Source organism: Mytilus trossulus, chromosome 9 (assembly GCF_036588685.1).
Source record: "Mytilus trossulus isolate FHL-02 chromosome 9, PNRI_Mtr1.1.1.hap1, whole genome shotgun sequence".
NCBI lineage: Eukaryota > Metazoa > Mollusca > Bivalvia > Mytilida > Mytilidae > Mytilus > Mytilus trossulus.
The window spans coordinates 18,953,354-18,974,117 of NC_086381.1; the positions used below are offsets into that span (position 1 = coordinate 18,953,354).

At 31.0% G+C, this 20,764-nt stretch overlaps 1 protein-coding gene across 3 annotated transcripts in view; it reads left to right on the plus strand.

Annotated features, from left to right (window-relative positions):
- Positions 1-877: 877 nt before the first annotated feature.
- LOC134685255 (uncharacterized) overlaps positions 878-20,764 on the plus strand; it is a 61,505-nt gene continuing 41,618 nt past the window's right edge. For 2 of the 3 annotated variants that reach the window (XM_063544834.1, XM_063544836.1), the window contains exons 1-2: positions 878-1,128; positions 2,323-2,458. In XM_063544834.1, coding sequence (XP_063400904.1) covers positions 920-1,128; positions 2,323-2,458 — 345 coding nt within the window. In that variant the 5' untranslated portion in view covers positions 878-919. Of the gene's footprint in view, positions 1,129-2,322; positions 2,459-4,430; positions 4,674-20,764 lie in introns of those variants that run through there. The other variant, XM_063544835.1, reaches the window with a different exon arrangement.

A 20,764-nucleotide genomic window follows, 5' to 3' on the forward strand; every position in this document is an offset into this window, starting at 1 on the left:
TTTGTTCTTTATATGTGATGTCATAAGGCATGTCGATTTTTTTCGTGTCGTCACAAAAGAAAATTTAGAGGAAAGCATGACGTTTTTCGTCAAAATTGGATTTTGACCAATACATCACTGAAATCAAACAAACCACAAGTTAATTGGATAATAAAAAGTCCAGTTTTACTTGCACAATATGTATGCTATAAATGATTTATGAGATTTACTTGCACAATATGTATGCTATAAATGATTTATGAGATTTACTTGCACAATATGTATGCTATAAATGATTTATGAGATTTACTTGCACAATATGTATGCTATAAATGATTTATGAGATTTACTTGCACAATATGTATGCTATAAATGATTTATGAGATTTACTTGCACAATATGTATGCTATAAATGATTTATGAGATTTACTTGCACAATATGTATGCTATAAATGATTTATGAGATTTACTTGCACAATATGTATGCTATAAATGATTTATGAGATTTACTTGCACAATATGTATGCTATAAATGATTTATGAGATTTACTTGCACAATATGTATGCTATAAATGATTTATATGAGATTTGAACATTGGTTATATACTGCGGCTTTAATAAAATACCATTTTGCTCATCTTTACCAACTTTGATTTATAAATTTTAGTTTTTACAAAGTAATTATTGTTATAATAATTTTGCTTGCTCCTACTTTTTTCTCATTACCATGTGTTTGAATGCTTCAAAATTCTAACATTGATATGCAAAAATTTTAATATCGTATAAAATTGGGTCACGAAAAATTTAAAGGGTTTTGAAAGCTCATACCATTCATGCTAGTCTAAAATGCATGTTGCTTTACGTTTACAATTGACTTTAGTTTAATTTATATTTAATCGTAGATTACCAACTTTCCAGACAACGCAACAATTCATCACAAATGAATAATAAGAATATCTTCTGCCTACCACGTTCATCTCTCACAACAATACCTATCCCTCGGAAAGATAAAAGAGCGTTTCTTACCAAGTCTGGGTTAGCGGTTAAAGTACAAATTAGTCACACAATGACATCAGAACAGATAAAGAAGATAGTTCAAGACAAATTCGGTAGCTTCTTCGATCAGCCTTTCCAGTACACATTTCTAAGGTAAGTAATTTATACTGTCAAAGAGACCCTTCGTACTTACAACGTAGCAGCACGATGTATTGACCGATCAGAGTGTCATTGAAACTACATCCCTTTTTCTTGAGGTCATGATTGTTATTGTCCTAGATTTTATTAAAGTTATCTAGATTTTTTGTTTTTTGAAAACTGTTATAGTTTTTTTGTTACAATGTAGCAGCACATAGATTGAATGATCAGCCCCAGTCGTTAAATATACATCCATTTTTATTAAACTGTTAAAAAGGTCAAGATTGTTATTGTCCTTGATTTTTTTGGAGTTTTCTGATTTTTGTATTTTGAAAACTGTTATAGTTTTGCTGTAACAATGTGGCAGCACATAGATTGAATGGTCAGCCCCAGTCGTTAAATATACAACTGTTTTAAAGATCATGATTGTTATTGTCCTTGATTTTATTAGCGGTTTCTGAAATTTTCTAGTTTTTTATACTGTTATAGTTCTGCTGAGAATAGTAGTATCTGAGTTTATTTCATATCGGTTGAGAATAAGATTCTCTTATTGGATAAAGAGGGGTCATATGACATTCATTTATCTTCAGTGATAAATTCCATCGGTCATTAACAGGACAATACGGACCAGAAAACCGGTCGTTAATGAACTTTTACATGATATGGACCGGTGGGGCGTGGTTTACGTCTGATAATGACTGTTAGGGCATTCGGCTCAGTCATTATCACTATCTTAGTCAATACCACTGTCCTGTGAGCAGTCCATATATCACGATAATGACCAGTTTTTCAAGAACTATTATATAAATAGTACAAAAATTTATTTTTGTTTAAGTTAAAGAACACCCCCGTTTTGAGTTAGAGTTTTTGCGACTCAGTTCATTATTAATTTTATTATGTAGTGTTTTGTAAAATTTGTTTTGTAATTGCCGTCTATCATTTGTAAGATAATAAGATAGCTATTAAATATGGATCTGATTCCCGATGTTGCTATTTTGAACAAATGCGAATAAAGCATGCGTAACAAGAGATTCTTTAAATTTTTATTAATTAGTTTTCTAATGTTTTCTTAATCGATTTAAAAAAGAACGCCCGTAAACAACTTGTTTCTTATCTTTAATATTGAAGTAATGTATTTTTAAATGAATTGATATCACACTCGGTATGTTTTGGGATTTTGTTTTAATCAAATTGCATTTTTATTAACAGCACAACAGGAACAACTAAGAGTAAGCGTCTTCATCGTGCAAAAGACATCTACCCCAACTTTATGGCAAATGGGAAAGACCTAAATGGAATAGCCACACGGGACAACATATATATTATGTCATTGTGTGAGCTGAAGGTAAGACATCTACCCTAACTTTTTGGTAAATTGGAAAGACCTAAACGGAATAGCTACACGTGACAAGATATATATTATGTCATTGTGTGAGCTGAAGGTAAGACAACTAACATAACCTTGTAGCCAATGGGAAAGATCTAAAACACAAGTCGCACTGTCACGTTTAATTCCGTTTTGAAATGCTACGTTTCAACTTCGTTTTGAATAAAAATGACCCGTTATTGTGAAAGGTAAGGTTTACTAAGTTTGTGCTACGTTCTTATCACGTTTTGCTACGTATAAGTACGTATAGACCCATGTTTCACCACGCATTGATACGTTTCGATACGTAGTAAGCACATTTTGTCACGTTCAGTTAGGCTTTGATAAGTATTTACTAGGTGTCTACTTTGTTTCAATTTTTGCTACGTTTGTTGTTATATTTTCGATATGCTTCGTTTCGTATATTCTGTTTTGCTACGCTTTCGAAACGTAGTACAACGTAGCTCTTGAAACGTAACAGTGTGACTGGGGATTAATGGGGATAGCCACACGTGACAATATATATAGTACGTCACTGTGTGAACATAAGATAAGACATATATAATATAAGACTGGTTTGTGACCCCGATTTGTTTTTCACTTTAACGACTTATGGCTATTGAACAGCGGCATAGTACTGTTGCCTTTATTTTAAAATACTGAGTAAATAGATGATGATCCAAATATCATGTTACTGAGTAAACTGCTGATAAAATAATGACGATAGTTACACATGCTAATATGTAAATTCATCGCTATTTCATGCATTTTTCCTTTGATCTTTTTTGTGATAACTTTTCATATCATGCTACTCGCTTGGGATGAAAAATTATCGCTAGAAACCAAGCAAGCACGTGGCGTTGCTAACGAAATTGACATGAAATTGACAACGTCGTCATAGGTAAAATAGCGATAAACAGATTATCAACTATAATCTATAAATATATATAGATTCTTTCATAGATACCAGTGGATTATCGGATATATCCAATCGACATTGTTAAATTATCAATTTTAAAGTCCGAGCCGCCTTTCAACTATCGAGATTGGATAAATCCGATAATCCACGAGTAACTATGTAAGAATCTCTGTTTCTCTAATGATTAAACATACATTTTCTTTGTTTGTTAACTGAAAATCCCCTTCGAGTGCCTTTCACATTGCACGAAGTTGTCAATTTCATTAACACCTGTTAGCATATTTTGATTCATCCAGTTAGCTAAAAAGGTCATGACCCTTAAAAGCATCCGATGATCTTTTGAGATCACCAGCAACCACACGTTGATTAAATTTTTTTATACAATGGGTTCGGAAAGGAATAAGTTTCCATAGAAATAGAGAACTATATCTATCATGTTATTGAGATTGAACTGATGGTTTGACGATGACGATGGTCAAACATGTCAATTTTTATAGTATAATAAGGAAATGTATAATATGTCACACTGTGACCTGATGGAAAGATAAAAACTAATAACTACATATATAAGGATATATTTACCCTGACCCGTGTAGTAATCGTTTGACGCAATGACTTCGCAAAAGCTAAACTTAGAGGTATTTTGATAAAGCACACATTGTCACACATAATTTCAATCTGTATCGGATCAGCTTCCAGTACAATGTGGGCCAATAATTATCATCCGCTTACTTAATGAATGTTCATTCTACAAAATTAATCTTGATATACTAGTATCGATAATATATTAAGTGCAATTAACAAAGTATTTAGAGAAGTGTTTTATTCAAGAACTCACTAAAGGATGCCCTTCGCCATACATATTTATTAGTGCTTTGTACATTATCATGTATGCTATTCTTATTACGTTTGCTTTTTCAACAATATTGAGGAATAAAATCCCATAAATTTCTAAATTTACACTCTCTTCTATGTACAATAAAGCAATATAGCGACGTCACATTGTCATATGTACGATATTAAATTTTTCAGGGAGGAGCAATTTCAGTTCTATTTGGAGGGCTTAAAGAATGATTCTCATATCCGCCACGCATCATGCCATCCGATTAATTTTGGCCAGTGGTTTAATTTAAGTATGGCTAATGTACTGAGAATGGACAGTTTAAGTACTTTAACGTGTATATATATTTTCTTATATGTCAAACTTGTTGTGACTATTGAGCAGATTCCTAGCCAACATTGTATAAAACTTAAATCAAATTGTTAGAATGTTACTGAAATACATTTATATATGTGTACTGATTATAGCATAATATTTAAATAAATATTTTCTAGTTTACTCACAAATTTTCACCTGTTGTACTTTATACTGAAAAGTACCTAGAAGTGTTGGCATTGAAGACTATGGTTTTTTTTTTAAATTTATATTAAGTACTAATTGGAGAAACACGTCGTACCCAGTAATGTCGGTTTGACATTTTTATCAGATAACTTCTCCAAATTCTTACATAAACATCGTCTTCATGTTTTGTAATTTAAAGACATGTTGGTAAATATTTGTTATCTACAAGTTTTACTCAAACAGTAGTAAATGTGTTAAATTCAGTTGGACTTCCAGAAAACAATTTTCACAACCACTATAAAAGTAACAAAACTTATAAACCATTTTATAAATCTCAATTTGAAAGAAAAATCATCTTATAATCATTCAAGCCTCAAGTTTTATAAAATCATCACTATCATTATACAAGCACCACATTTGTATGCTATGTTTACAAATCATGATACATGCCGACTTCATAAATTTTAAAGAACTTCTTAGAAAGAAAGATAAGAAGTATACAATATCCTTTAACTTTACTTTCCGCTATATAGATGATATTCTCTCACTAAATCATACACAATTTGGTGACTATGTTGAACGAATCTATCTCATGAAACTAGAGATAAAGGATACAAAAAAGTTAAATCACAAAAAAATGAACTCAGAAGAAAATTCAAAACGGAAAGTTCATAATCAAATGGCAAAATCAAATGATAAAACTCATCAAACAAATGGAAAACAACTGTCATATTCCTGACTTGGTACAGGCATTTTCAAACGTAGAAAATGATGGATCAAACCTGGCTTTAGAGCACTAAACCTCTCACGTGTACGACATTCGTATCAAATTTCATTATATTGACAACGATGCGTGAACAAAATGTCACAGATAGGGGTACAACAACAACACGAACCCAACCAAAAACTGAGGATGATTTCAGGTGCTGCTCCACTTGTGGCACCCGTCGTGTTATTCCTTTTATTACAAAGCCGGTAAATATTCTAATTCGGTAGGTTACATTCGTGAAAAGGGAACGAAATTGTAGTTACGACATGAGGAACATATCCGATATTATTCGTATAACGGATATTAAATAACGATCAATTAACTAATGATGGCGCCCGTAAAATTTCTTTTTTCGTAAAGTTTTGTTTTCAACCAAATTTCATTGTCAATTTCTGGATGTAAATCCTTATCAAATGGCAAAAAATACAAATAAGTCTGCATCATATCTTGACTTACACCTAGCAGTTGAAAATGAGGGTTGGTTCGAATCAAAACTTTGCGATGAAAGAGATAATTTTAGCATTCTAATTGTGAACTTTCCATGTCTATGTAGCAACATTCCAGAAACGCCTGTACACGAAGTATATATCGCCGAATCCATACGATATTCCCGGTCATGTAGTTCCTATCATGGTTTCCCTGATAGGGGATAGCTGCGAAATAGACTACTTACCATATTTGTAATAACATCAGCATTACGACAGGTTCCACATGCATGTGGAGCAGGATCTACTTACCCTTCCGAAGCACCTGAGATCACCCTAGTTTTTGGTGCGGTTTGTGATGCTTATTAGTCTTGTGTATTTTATTTGTCTGTTTGTCTTATTTTCATTTTGAGTTTGACTGTCTCTTCTCTTTTATATAGGTATTAATAATATTCATAAGTTAATGTCGAATAAAAGTGTAATAAGCATATTAAATACTGTTTAAAGGCTTTGCTGCTTGTTGCCGAGCTTTCGACTTTTGTCGAAAAAGCGAGACTAAGCGATCCTACATTCCGTCAGCGTCGTCGTCGTCGACGGGGTCCACAAATATTCACTCTGTGGTTAAAGTTTTTGAAATTTTTATAACTTTCTTAAACTGTACTGGATTACTACCAAACATGGACAGAAGCTTATTTATGATTATAAGATAGTATGCAGAAGTAATTTTTGTTAAAATAAAATTCCTTTTTTTCTTTATTTTACTTTTAAATGGACTTAGATTAATTTTCTGCCAGGAAACAACACATTCACTCTGTGGTTAAATTTTCAAAAAATAAATAACTTTCTGATACTATTTATAATTTGTACCAAACTTGGACAGAAGCTTGTTTATGACCAAAAGCTAGTATCTAGAAGGAAATTTTGTTAATATTGTGTACCTGTGTATCTGTATTTTACTTATAAATGGACTTCGTTTTTCTTTCAGTTAACATTACATACCAATTCAGATAAAGTTTTTAAAACATTTATTAGATTCATAAACTATCCTGGATTTTTACAAAACTTGGACATAAGCTCCTTACAATCAAAATATAGTATCAATAGGAATATTTTTATTGATTTTTTTCCTCATTTCTGTTGAGCCTGCGATTTTCAGCAAAAGTAAGCGAGACACTGGGTTCCGCGGAACTCTTACGATTTTTTTTTTATTAAATAAGCAATGTATCGGATTATCTACAAATATGAAACGGGTGAACAAAGAAGCATCTCTAACGAATAATGTTCAAAATTCAACTAGCACTTATGAAAAACGCTTGACGTTTTGTAAAAGTTCTTAGATCTTTCGCAGTTTATTACTTTTATATAGATTGATTACCAATACAAATTGCAGAACCATTAACAAGTGCACAACAAAAATGTGTTAAAGCGAAAGGTTTGAAGGTTTTATCGAGATAATCCAATTATTTAAATATAATTATAATTAATGTTCTTAAAGTTTCCAGTTAAGATTGTTCTTTTTGTACGAAGTACATAAATTTCATATCATAAGATTTCTCATATTTTCTGACTATCTATTGTAATAAAAAAAAATCAGTGGTAGAAGTTCATTTGCATAATGTAATTTAAAGGTCTAGGATAATGCTAACGTTTTGTTTTTATGAAAATCCCACCTCTGTCTAATACGAATGAAAGAATAATTCGGCGAAAAAGTGTAATTTTCAACATCTTACAACATAAAATTAACTAAGTAATGCTATAAAAACTATAGAAGGAAAGCTTATTATCAAACAATTAATCTTCGCCACTGACCTCTTGATAATCTAAAGTGTCGGATATCATTTATGCATGCATATGGTGATAGATTGATATCAAGAATCATAAGACTTATTTGTATTATAAAAGATACAGAAGATACATTGGGACATTCAAAACTCATAAATCGAAGGAAAACTTACGACACAATGACAAAGAAGGATTAACGCCGAAAGACTCACAACGCCTCATAAAATTGCATAAAAAATAAAAAATTAAATATTTATAATTATATATAGATGAAACGCGCGTCTGACGTACTATGTATTAATCTTGGTTTTTGACAAGTTTTTCCATACCTTGTTTGAAATGTTCCGTTTATTTGTTTATAAGATGTTAAAATTATTCGAAACGCAGTGTGTTTGTCATAAAAATGCGTAGATAGCCTAAGCCACATATGGTACTTTTTTGTGGAACTTTAATTTTGCAATGCTCTTCCTATAACTACTGGAAAAGTTGCACTGTTGGTTGAAATTTCCTCTCACAGGGTGTTACAAGTCATAATCTTTGTGTTGCAATAGCAATGGTATGCTTATAAACTCGAAATTCACTTTTTATTAAATGTGGTATCATTCGATAGGAGTTATGTACTTTTTGCAATTTATGAGTTTTATATAGCAAAAATGCGTGAATGAAAATAAACACTAACAAAATGTTGATTGTTGTTTTGTGTGTATTTTGTAAAAAGTAAAATCACAAAAATACTCCGAGGGAAATTCAAAACGGAAAGTCCTGAAGAAAACTGGCAAAAATCAAATGATAAAAATCATCAAACGAATGGACAAGAACTGACTTGGTACAGACATTTTCAAATGTAGAAAATGGTGGATCAAACCTGGTTTATAGCGCTAGACCTCTCACTTGTTATTTACAACGATGCACGAACAAAACAGACACAATCGGTAACACAGTAAATACATGGTTACAGCAGTCCTGACTGTGTTACAATTTCAAAACAAACAAAAAAGTAAATGTTACATATATAGGAAGAATGTGTGTCGTTCAATGTATATTCTAAACAATAAAAGAACTATGCAGCAAACATTATATGATATTTTTAGAATGGATTTGGTTTTTGCGTCAAATTACAAAGTAAATATTGCGTTTACTCCATTGAAAAGACAATGAACAATATCATGACATGTATGACTATATCAGGTTATATCAGAATATTTATCGGCTTAAAACAAATGGAAATAAATCGTGCGATTTATTTCATTTTGTTTCTTCAAAATGTTTCTCACTTTTGGATGGTTTCGACATATATATTTTACCCAACTCCGTACTAATTTTTTCCTGCCAACATCATGTTTAACTTTTCATTTCAGGCTAAGATATATTTCATTGACGCCAAAAAAAAGTTAAAGCAATTTTAAGAATACACTTCCAATGTACATTTTGACTATCTTGAACTATAAGAATACGTATAAGTGGTCAAAAACAGACAAATAAGTGTATTTCTTTTTATATTCATTTTCTTTCAACAGCAGGACCTTCCCGGTTACTATTTATGTGTTATGTTTGATTTGAATTATAACACTTTATAGTGACTGGACTGCAAAGGCATACATTCTTAGAATAAGTCTTAAAAGAATGAAAGAAGACACATCTGAAGAGCTCCAGTTCATTTCACATCCAAAAAGCATATAAAGGAAGACTTCGCAAATGTAGATGGTTAAGTTTTAACGTTAGGAGATTTTATAGAAACAATGACGCATATTTCATTCAGAAAAACACTCCTCAATCGGAGGTTTTCATGACTGTATAAGTATTGTATAAATAATTGTTTTTCAAGTGCTAAATGGTTTCTTTCTACAAACTATATAACGATGGATCACACTAACTCTACATATTATGTTGGTATACACTATCTTCATGTGACACTGTAGAGTCTTATGTAGACATAACGTGCGTCTGACGAACCGAACTAGACACCTGGTATATTTGATGTATTTGCTTAAAATATACAATGCATGTATTGTAATCAAATCAATTTAAGGAGGAAATCACAGGAATCATCACACAGAAGTACGTATATCTACTGCTATTCGGTAACATTAAACTGTAAGCACTGCTTCTCTTGCTGTCAACTTTTGTCATCTCAATAACATTTATCCCTACTGTGAGTAACCTAAAATATGATCGGTAAATAAAATATTTCAGCTCCTTCGTGCAACATTTATCCCCATGATGAGTGGCTTATTCTCTTGATATCCTTTCTATTCACCAAGCTTTATTATTTGACTATTCGTAATCCTTTGATGTGAACATATGAATAGCTGTATTCAGCAAACATTTCGAAATTTTGGGTTCTAAATAGTTGTTAACTTCGGACGTTATTTTGCCCTTTACCGTTTTTGATTCGAACTTTAATGTAGACAAAGCACGCGTTTGGCGATTATATATTTGAATTCTAGTACCAATGATGAAATAATGTATAGAAGATAGACCTAGAATGACGGAGATAGATCCAGTAAAGCTCTTCAGACGCATCAAAGCGTAGGTATATTCACTCTTTCAATATCACCATTCAAAATTACCATTCAAAATTACCCCGAGTTGTATTTTGTCCATAAACACATATAAAAATCCCTGTTCATTTTTTTTCCAAGCTGCAAAAAATAAAAAATAATCTTAGAAAAAGGTCAAAATAACCCTTCAATTTCAACTCTTTATGGAGATTATAGATTATTTAAAAAAAACAATTTTGATAATCCGTGCACAATAATCTAATTTTTTAAATCGATTCAAGTTTGAAGCTATGACGACAACCCTTGCACAATTGCTTGTTTGTTTGTGTATGGAAATTAAGTATGGTTTATACAAAATGTTAACATTTTTTTTTTAATTCAGGAAGAATAGATACTTTCATATAAGTTTTCGACCAATGTTCGTGAATATGATCTTTTTATCTTTTTTCATTTCCTTAAAATGCGATAACAAATTTTATACAATAGTACTTTGAATAAGTCAATACTTTTTTCATGTTCTAAGCATTAGTTAATTGGAATGCAAATATTTTATAATCCTTCAAATAAATTTGTATAAAGAAAAATGGACCGTCAGGCATTTTATATAAAAAAAATCCTTTTCAAATGCATAATTCTTTTTTATATATCACAAATGATTATAGCGTGTGTTTCCTCTATTTGTTTACAAGAAATTGCTAATATAGTTATTAACATTGTCAAATTATCTAACGCAATGACAGGCACGCAACGTTAGAACAAATGAACACGAGTATATAAACAGTATACAATTGCATATACACATCGGAAATAACATTTGCATCAAAATTTGCACGCGGGAGGTGCAACCAATCATTTTAGATTTTTAACAAAAATATACCACTATTTAAGACATGTTTATCGACATTAGCTATAAGTTTAAACATATTTCCCTATAGTGGATTTGGAAACAAGTTATTCCATCTTGTATTAATCCGTTTCCACTTTGCATGTGCCAGAGCTGCATTGAAGCGAAATTAGCCTGTTCTTTTTCGAAGTCTTCAAGGGTGTATTTTAGGCCGAAGAGATATTGCTCTTTCTTAACACGGGTCAGTCATTTATCGTTCCCTTCCGACGGAATATCATCTGTTGTCAAGACTCAATCTAAGACATAAGCTATTGTGCGTGTTGTACTTTTACATAATGAAGGTTGCATTTATGAAAATGTTAATAAATAATCTTATCGATATAGTCTGCATATGTTCTACGCAATTGGAAATTAAAGTTTAACTCAGCCAAGACTAATGCTAGCATTTATTATTATCATGATAGTGTTCAGACGAAACAAACAATTTGCCTCATTTAGAGTTGTTCAAGCAAGGCAGTTGTAATAGAAAACTATTTTTCTTCGAATATGTCATGTTGAAGCTTTTATATAAAAAAAAATATATTTAAACTATCAAAAAGACTTTGGATGAAAAAATAAGCATGATAAACTATCTTTATTCTAGTTTATTATTTGTTACTTGTATAAACAAAGGAAATTGCATGTCTGTGATTCAAACATCTCTTGGCGTGAAATATCATAGCAACATCAACACGTCTATCGATATAAAAACATGGAAGATAGGGTCACTAAATGAAATGTCTCTCATATCATGTATCCTGATGTGTATGCAAGCTGACAACTGTTTCTGGGCAACGTTTAACAGTGATGCGTGTGATCTGCTGTCAATAACAAAGAAAGATATGGTTGATTCACATTTGATTGTTCGCAATGGAGGGTTTGGACTTCATATTTATCAAATGATAAGAGGTAAAATTAATGTTACATTAAAATTTTAATTTATTTATGATGTTTATACAACACAAGCTACTCATAGGATACCTGTTACTTTAAAAGAATCAAACGCGTACAATAAATACAACATTCATTATTTATAAGAAATGTAGTTGGGCAAGCATTTTTTTTTAAAGATAATGTTGAAGTAGTTAATTTAATGCCTCTTTTGTTCTTTAAAGAAAAAAGTCATAGTTTCTGTTATTTTTTTCCACAATTCCGATCCAGATTTAATTTTAAACCATAGTTTATCTGTACTTGCAAGATCAAATACCGCTTAAACATAGACTTGATAATCCATAATGAAAAAAAAAAACCAAAAAAACCAAACAAAACAAACACTCGTTAAAACTACATAAAATGTATATAGAGTATTACTCTATCCGTTTACAATACAATATGGAAAGGAAACTATGCGAAATCTTGAATTTTTAGTGATAGCTTCAATAAAGTATTTTATTGCATAGCAATATAATATTTCCCACAGAAAGTAACAAAAAGTTAGCGTGCAATAAATGCTATTATTCCATATTGATAAAATATTAGTAGGTTTTCCTATATGAATGGGATTTTGAATAAATAAGCATATTCACCTGCGGAAAAGGATATTCACCGCACAAAACGTCGCGTGCTTTTACGTGTATAATTTTGGTAAAAAAAACGTTTGATGTACAATTGGTTTTGGTAAATATTTTACATTTCATTAATTTCTCTCGGAATATAGAATAAAACATTTACTGTCTTTTGTTTCGGTAAATATGTGGTTTTATTGACTTTTGAAAAACTGATATTCACTTCGGCCATTAGCCTCAGTGAATATCAGTTTTTCAAAAGTCAATAAAACCACACATTTACCTCACCAAAAGACAGTAATTGTATATTATTGTATAGCAATATAATATTCCCTATAGAAAGTAACCAAAAGTTAACGTGCAATAAATTCTAATATTGCACTAGTGCAATAAATTTTCGAAATTCATGACGTCATCAACGACAAAATCTTAGTTTAAACAAATTTTTACTTTTACATATTATATTGCTATACAATAAAAGGGTTATTGCATGAATATTGGGGAATATTGTCCCTCGTAGAACATATATTGCACTCGCAAGCTCGTGCAATATAAAGTTCTACTCGGGACAATATTCCCAATATTTATGCAATAACCCTATAATACTGTACTAGTGCAATAAATCTTCAAAATTCATGACGTCATCAACGAGAAAATCTTAGTTTCAACCAATTTTTACTTTCAAATATTATATTGCTATACAATAAAATGGTTATTGCATAAATATTGGTCCTCGTAAAACATATATTCTATCGCAAGCTCGTGCAATATAAAATTCTGCTCGGGCCAATATTCCCAAATAATCATGCAATAACCCTATAATACAATGATAAATGAATATATTGTAATTATCAATAGGATGCAGTAAACAGGCTTGCCGATTGTTAGATGGATGTGTCTTTGTAAAAGACGATAGTTATTGTGTTAAGTATTATGTTGATGGGTTAAAATATCAACCAGCAAGTACAATTTGCAGACAGAATGGCGGAGAGTTATTTAGAATTGACAGTCCAAGCAAACAGTCATGGTTGGGGATTATATTAAGTATGTACCAAAATGTCATTTTCTAATTGTCAGTTAAGTTCATACATATTCTCAAACATTTCTTAGAGTGTGTGTGAGAGAGAGAGCGATAACTACTAAAAACTAAAAATTCCCTGGTTAGGAATAACAGACATATAATAACGCATGTATAATATGACACAGAATAAAGAAGAGGTGGTCTGATACTATGCGACTTTGGTGGTGTGGAATTTGGGTACAGACTTAAAAAAGTGTGTAGTCTACTATTCGATAAAGTTAAAAGCCTTACCATAAACCGTTTTACTACTTCAGAACATTGCAAACTGCTGGTTCATGTCTGTTAATGCATTCTCACATTTTGAAATATTTCTATCAGCAATGGATTGAACAAAAGGAAAGCAAGTTTGAGGCGCATTACTATCCACTAAGATACTCCTATATGAGCGAGTTGGAAGACACATAACCTGTAGCAATGTATATGTCGTGTTCATTTTATTATTATTTATGAGTAATTACTTGTATGATACCTCATACAAGTTATTACCTGTACAACTATTATTGTACCAGTAATTACTACTACAACTTTTGTTGAGAAAAAGATAATAACTTGTTCAACACAATATCTTTGACTTGTATGTTCTTCTACTTTTGCTTTAAACAAAATGTTTCATTGCAAAAAAAACCTTCTTTGAGTAAGAAAGGATTGTTTTCTCAATTGTCCTGTTATTTTTCCTTAACTGTTATCTCGTATTTATTTATTCGTTTTTTCTTTTTGTCAAGCCTTCGTTTTTAGTCGAAAAAACGAGATAAAGCAATCCTACATGTACATAACCACGGCGTCGTTGTCGTCGTTTTCGTCTTTGACGTCGGCTTCCAGAAATATTTAAAACTATGCTGGAATTCTACCAAACTTGGACAGAAACTTGTTTATGATCATAAGATAGTATCCAGAAGTAAATTTTGTAAAAATAAAACAAAATCCTGTTTTTCCGTATTTTACTTGGAAATGGACTTATTTTTTTTTCTGCCGGGAAACATTACATTTACTCTGTGGTTAAATATTTAAAGATTTTCATTACTTTCTTCGATTTCTACCAAACTTGGACAGAAGCTGGTTTATGATCATAAGATAGTATTCTTAAGTAAATTTATTTAAAAAAAAACATTTTTCCGTATTTTACTTATAAATGGACTGAGTAGAAAGTTGATGAACCAGGGGTATGTCAAAGAACATCTCGTCCTTTTTCTAAAAAAATTCTTCGGAAGGTACCAAGACCTTGTTGATGAATATTCCCTATCAACTTTTCAAATAATACACGATGGTCTTGATGTATAGATTCTGCGTACTGATGTTGTTTATCATCTTAACAACGTGTTTTATTGTTCTTTCATTTGTCTTTGTTCTATTATTAATATTACTTTTACTGTTTAATGGTTTTATGTAATATCCGTTAGACGTGGCTCGGTACTTATACATCTCGTCAATGTGTTTGTATTGACTTTCATTTTTTAGTGGTTTGTTTTGTGTATGCGACTTTTTGTATTTCTATTGTTCTTATAACGTAACTCTGTACGTTAAAATATCCCGTCAGTATGCTATTGTTTTATGATATGTCGTTATGATATATTTCTATTATGAATTACTGTATACATTGAACCACAAACGTCAAAATCATTCAATCGCGTAGTGGAATCAACTATATTTGGAATCTTATAAATTCTATATATAACTTTTGGAATAGTTTAAATCTCGATCTATTTCTAAAATTAATTCTTACATACTTTTGATTTTTTAACCTTGTAAGCTTACATTGCCTATGTAAATTTTAAAATTGTTTGTATGCACATTGAACGACAAATGTATGTGACGTATAAAAAATTTCTGACGTCAGACACTCAAATCAATAAATGTATTCGTAGATAGAAGATGTTTTTGTGTTCTGTTAAATTGTTCTTTTAAAATTGTTATACGATGATGACTGATGTACCAATATTTTGACTATTTTATTGTTTATTTAACGCATCAATGTAAATATAACGGAATTTGATAAGACTGTCATAAAAGTGAGAGGGTTAGCGCTATAGAACTATTTTTAATCCACCATTTTCTACATTTGAAAATGCCTGTACCAAGTCAGGAATATGACAGTTCTTGTCCATTCGTTTTTGATGCGTTTTGTTATTTGATTTTGCCATGTGATTATGGACTTTCCGAATTGATTTTCCTCTAAGTTCAGTTTTTTTGTGATTTTATTTGTTTTATACTCATTGATCATATTGATGAGCAAAATATAATCTTTTTTGCATTGAATCATCCGATGAGAGAATCACAATTTTGATTTGATATCTTCGTGTTTTTTTTGTAGCACAATATCTCAAAATATCCCTAGATTTGACTATCCAAGGAAGAAAAGACAATGCAGGCAACTGGCTGTTTGACGATGGAACACGCATGTCATATTTCAATTGGAACATTGATGATGGTCAACCAAATAATAGTACTATATAACGTTACATTTATATTAAATCAATGTATCATTGGAAGTGGCATGACATTGGCCCTGACGTTAGACCTTTTCTCTGCGAAATACATGCATGAGTATAATTGGGTCAATTATAAAGGTTGAGTTAGAGGAACATTAACACTGTGTTTTTGTTGATTTTCTTCTTATCAATCTCATATATGTTTTGATTTTTTGTAAATGTTCATAATGCATAAGTTATATTTTTCTACAAAATATACTGTATTTGAGTCTGGTCGGATAGTTCCGCATTACATGTATGTAGTAGTATAGTTTTAGATGTTACTTTTTGAATTCTTGCTTCGTAAACATTCTTCAAACCTTTCACCAAACGTTTTGTAAAGAAAAATAGATGAAAGCTGTTTTTCACATTCCATGTCTTCAATATGATGACATTAGACATTTTAAAGATAGTATCACAATTTAAATACTGTTTGGCTATTGTTTTTGGTTATCATGGTACTAGGTTTGTTAAATTATTGTATACTAGAACGCTATTGTTGTCCTAACATCGCGTGGCTATTTATTTCAACCGGTTGCAATTTTTATAACTATAAGCAATTCAACAATTAAGATATATAAACCAACTGGTTTAAGACCTGTTTCAAAATCAATCATTTTTTTTTTAGAAAGGTAACAGACGACTGCAGGACAAACTTTATAAAATCAATAACTTCATTTATATCTCATAAGACATCTGTTCTCTGTCAGTCATGTTATAGTTGATTTGTGTATCTCGTAATCAAATTGCCAATAAATGTGTTTTTTTGTGCTTACCTACTAAACAAGTAACTATACGAAAAAAACGACAAACCATGGTTCAATAGCGAGCTTAGGAGAGAAATACGCACTAGAGATCGATGACGAAAAAAGGCTTTTAAATCTAAAAAAACATCTGATATTTTGAAGTACAAGCGACAGAGAAATAGGGTCAATAATATGAAAAAAGTTGCTAAAGAAAAATTTGAAAGTAATTTAGACCACATCATTATATACGATGTATTGAATACAAAAACTTATTTGAAAATTATGAAAATGTTAATCAAATCTAGCAATGGATCAAATAACATCCCATCAATCCAAAATATTATAAATACCGAAAAAATAGACGAAATAGCATATAAAGATGAAGAAAAATGTGAGCTTTTGAACAAGTATTTTAATTTAATCTCCAAATATCAACTTACCACAATGTGAAACTAAATCTAAAAATAAAATTTATGACATGTATGTCACTATTCAAGAAATTATAGATATGATTTATATTCTTTATCCAAATAAAGCCTCGGGACCAGATGTGATTAGCCACAGGATGCTCAAGATCTGTCCAGATAAAGTTGCAATACCTCTTCAAATTATATTCAACAAGTCCCTTAGTCAATGTATGTATCCAACCAGGTGGAAAATTGCAAATGTAATAGCTTTTTTTTTTTAAAAAAGGTGGACTCTTCTTTTCCATTTAATTACAGACTAATATCTTTAATTAGCTGCGTGGGGAAAGTTATGGAACGAGTTGTGTTTAAACATGTATATGATTATCTATTTAATAACAAACTAATTTATGAATACCAATCAGGTTTTTTGCCAAAACATTCAACAGTGCATCAATTAATAGAAATCTATGATTGTATCTTAAATGCACTAGAAACAAAAGAAATTTGCTGTTTTGATTTTTTTGTGATTTTTCGAAGGCCTTTGACAAAGTTTGGCATATTGACTTACTACATAAAATTAAAGCATATGGCATTTAGGTAAATTTTTAAATTGGTTCACTAGCTACCTATATCAAAGAAAACAAAAGGTTATCATAAATAAATCATCCTCTAACTTTTGCAATGTTTCAGCTGGTGTACCCCAAGGATCCGTTCTTGGTCCTTTATTGTTTATCATATATATAAACGATATTGCTGAACAGTTAACTTCTTTATGCAGACTATTTGCAGATGACACTTGATTCAGTTACTCGGGTCATGACGAGGAACCTATACAGTCAGTTGTTAGTCGTGACCTGAAACAGCTGGATGAATGGTCAAGAAAGTGGCTTATGTCTTTCAAACCTTAAAAAAAAACAGAAATTATAATGTTTTCAAATAATGAGATACAAAACCTTAAGTTTACTATGAACAACAAAAAAATACCAATTGTGCGATCTCATAAGCATCTAGGGGTTACATTAAGAAGTGACGCAAAATGGAACAACAATGTTGAAAATATATTAAATAGTGTTAAAAAACATCTGCATATACTGCCAAACTCAAATATCAACTTAGCCGACAAAATTTGGAAAAATTATATCTAGTATTTATTAGACCAATTTTTGAATATATGCAAATGAAGTATGGGACAATTGCGGAAAAGGTTACTCAATTAAATTAGAACAGCTACAATTTGAAGCTGCACGAATTGTAACATGTTTGCCTGGTTACATAAACTTCGAGACTGTCTTAAAAGAGGTTGGTTGGGAAACTTTAGAAGAACGAAGAAAAGGAAGAAAACTACAATTATTTTATAAAATTCAGATTAATAATGCCCCTGAATATTTATGTAACCTTGCGAAATGGACAAGATACCATTTTCCATTTTGCAGGCTGACACAAACTTCCCAATCCTTTATCCCATCAACAATTAAACTTTGGTATAATTTGAACATATCAGTTCAAAATGTAGCCTCGTTATCAAAATTCAAAGTAGAGTTAAAAAACTACGACACTCGAAATGAGAATCAACCTAACTTAAAACATTATTTATATGTTCCAAGAAAATTGAACATAATATTAACCCAATATAGATGTTCTGCATCGTTCTTGAATTGTGACTGGTTTAGAGCTAACAATATATCTGATCCAACATGTGGTTTGGATATTGAGGACATACACCATTTTTTCTTTGATTGTCCTTTCTATCTAAATGAAAGGACTATTCTGTTTAATGGTCTCAGCTGGTTTCCCGGCCGAATGCTGCGATTTGGACTTAACACTACTGGTTTTTAACAAAGAATTTCTTTCCTATGATCAAAATGTGCAAATGTTAAACAAGTATTCAATTTTATAAAGAGATCTAAACGATTCCTAGTAGTATACATGTAGTATCAATATAGGTAAATCACACATCATCATCATTATCATCATCCACCTAATCTCTGTCGCTCTTTCCTCTTTCCCTCTACTTTTTTCAGTATGGATACAAGTAATATTTATGTTGTTTATATTATATGATGCACGCTCACGTTCAATTTGTATTGTTATATATATTGTATTGCGGAGAAGACTTTATAAGTATGTTTTACTTGTGTCTGATCCTTTTTCGCTTTGAGCAAATAAAATATGTCAAACTAAAGATTTTGTTAACTTTTGAGGTGAATACTGACATTTTTATGTTTTATAAAGATTATTACCATAAGAGTTACCATGCATGTGACTCAAACTTTGGAAATTGAAGATTAAAACAGCGAATTTATTTGAATTTCTCCTCTCCCAATTTATATATTCCGCCATAACTGTTTGGTAAACGGTGGCATACAACTTTGTGTCTGTGCGTATATATGTAGAGGAACCCTTTTCAAAATAATACTGGATAAATCACTCATGGTTTTAGAATCGATACTATTATATAAGATATGTACAAAACAATTCTGATAAAAAAAAAGTGTCGCATTTATATGACTGGACAAGTTTCGAAAAAAACAGTCATAAACTAACATATATTTGTTTCACACGAAAATAAAGAAAATATGTTTGAATATGATAGTTGGTCTCTTCAATTGAACATGGTGTTTTGTAGAACTTGCTGGAAAATTCAAAACATGTTCGAGACACTCTTATCCATTTTAACCAACGACCCCCTTGATTGTTATTTAAGTGTTTAATTTTATAATGACCTGTTGACATTCACAAATTCGCTTAAGCTAATACTTTTATATTATATAAAAAAAATTAACTACCACACAAGTGTTTGATTCATTATATACATTTCGTACACTGATAGTTAAAAGCTCACGTACACCTTGTTTCCTAGCCTCGTACAAATACAGCTGATATTTAAAACACTAAACAGTTATTGTCTATTTAATGTCACTGTGTAAGCTGAAGGTAAGACATCTACCCTAACTTTGTTGCCACAGGGAACGAGCTAATAGGGATAGCAACCCGTGATAATACATATAGTATGTCACTGTGTGAACTGAAGGCAAGACATACTATAAAGATCTGAAAATGATTACATGATGATACTGAGTAAGCGAGTAATAAGTATACTTTCTGTCTCACATTATGCAGTAAGGATTCCAACTTCTAGCATTTAATGCGAAATGGAAATAATGCAGAGTAGGTCACGCAATGAGAATTTGTAATTTATGATTAGCTACAAGTAAAAGTTTACTCTAAACATGCTAAAGGTTGCATTTTTGTAAAAACCGTCAATGCAATCAATGCAATTTCCCATAGGAACTCCTTTCACGCTATAACTGTACCACTTTTACAATGAAGTTTTAAAAATATATTTTCTAGAATGGTAAGTTCATATGCACTACTAATTTTTTTAAAGGTCAAAATATAAGCCTATGCAGCATATTACCAACGTTTATATGCCCCGAACTTCTAAAAGTTTAAGTTTAAA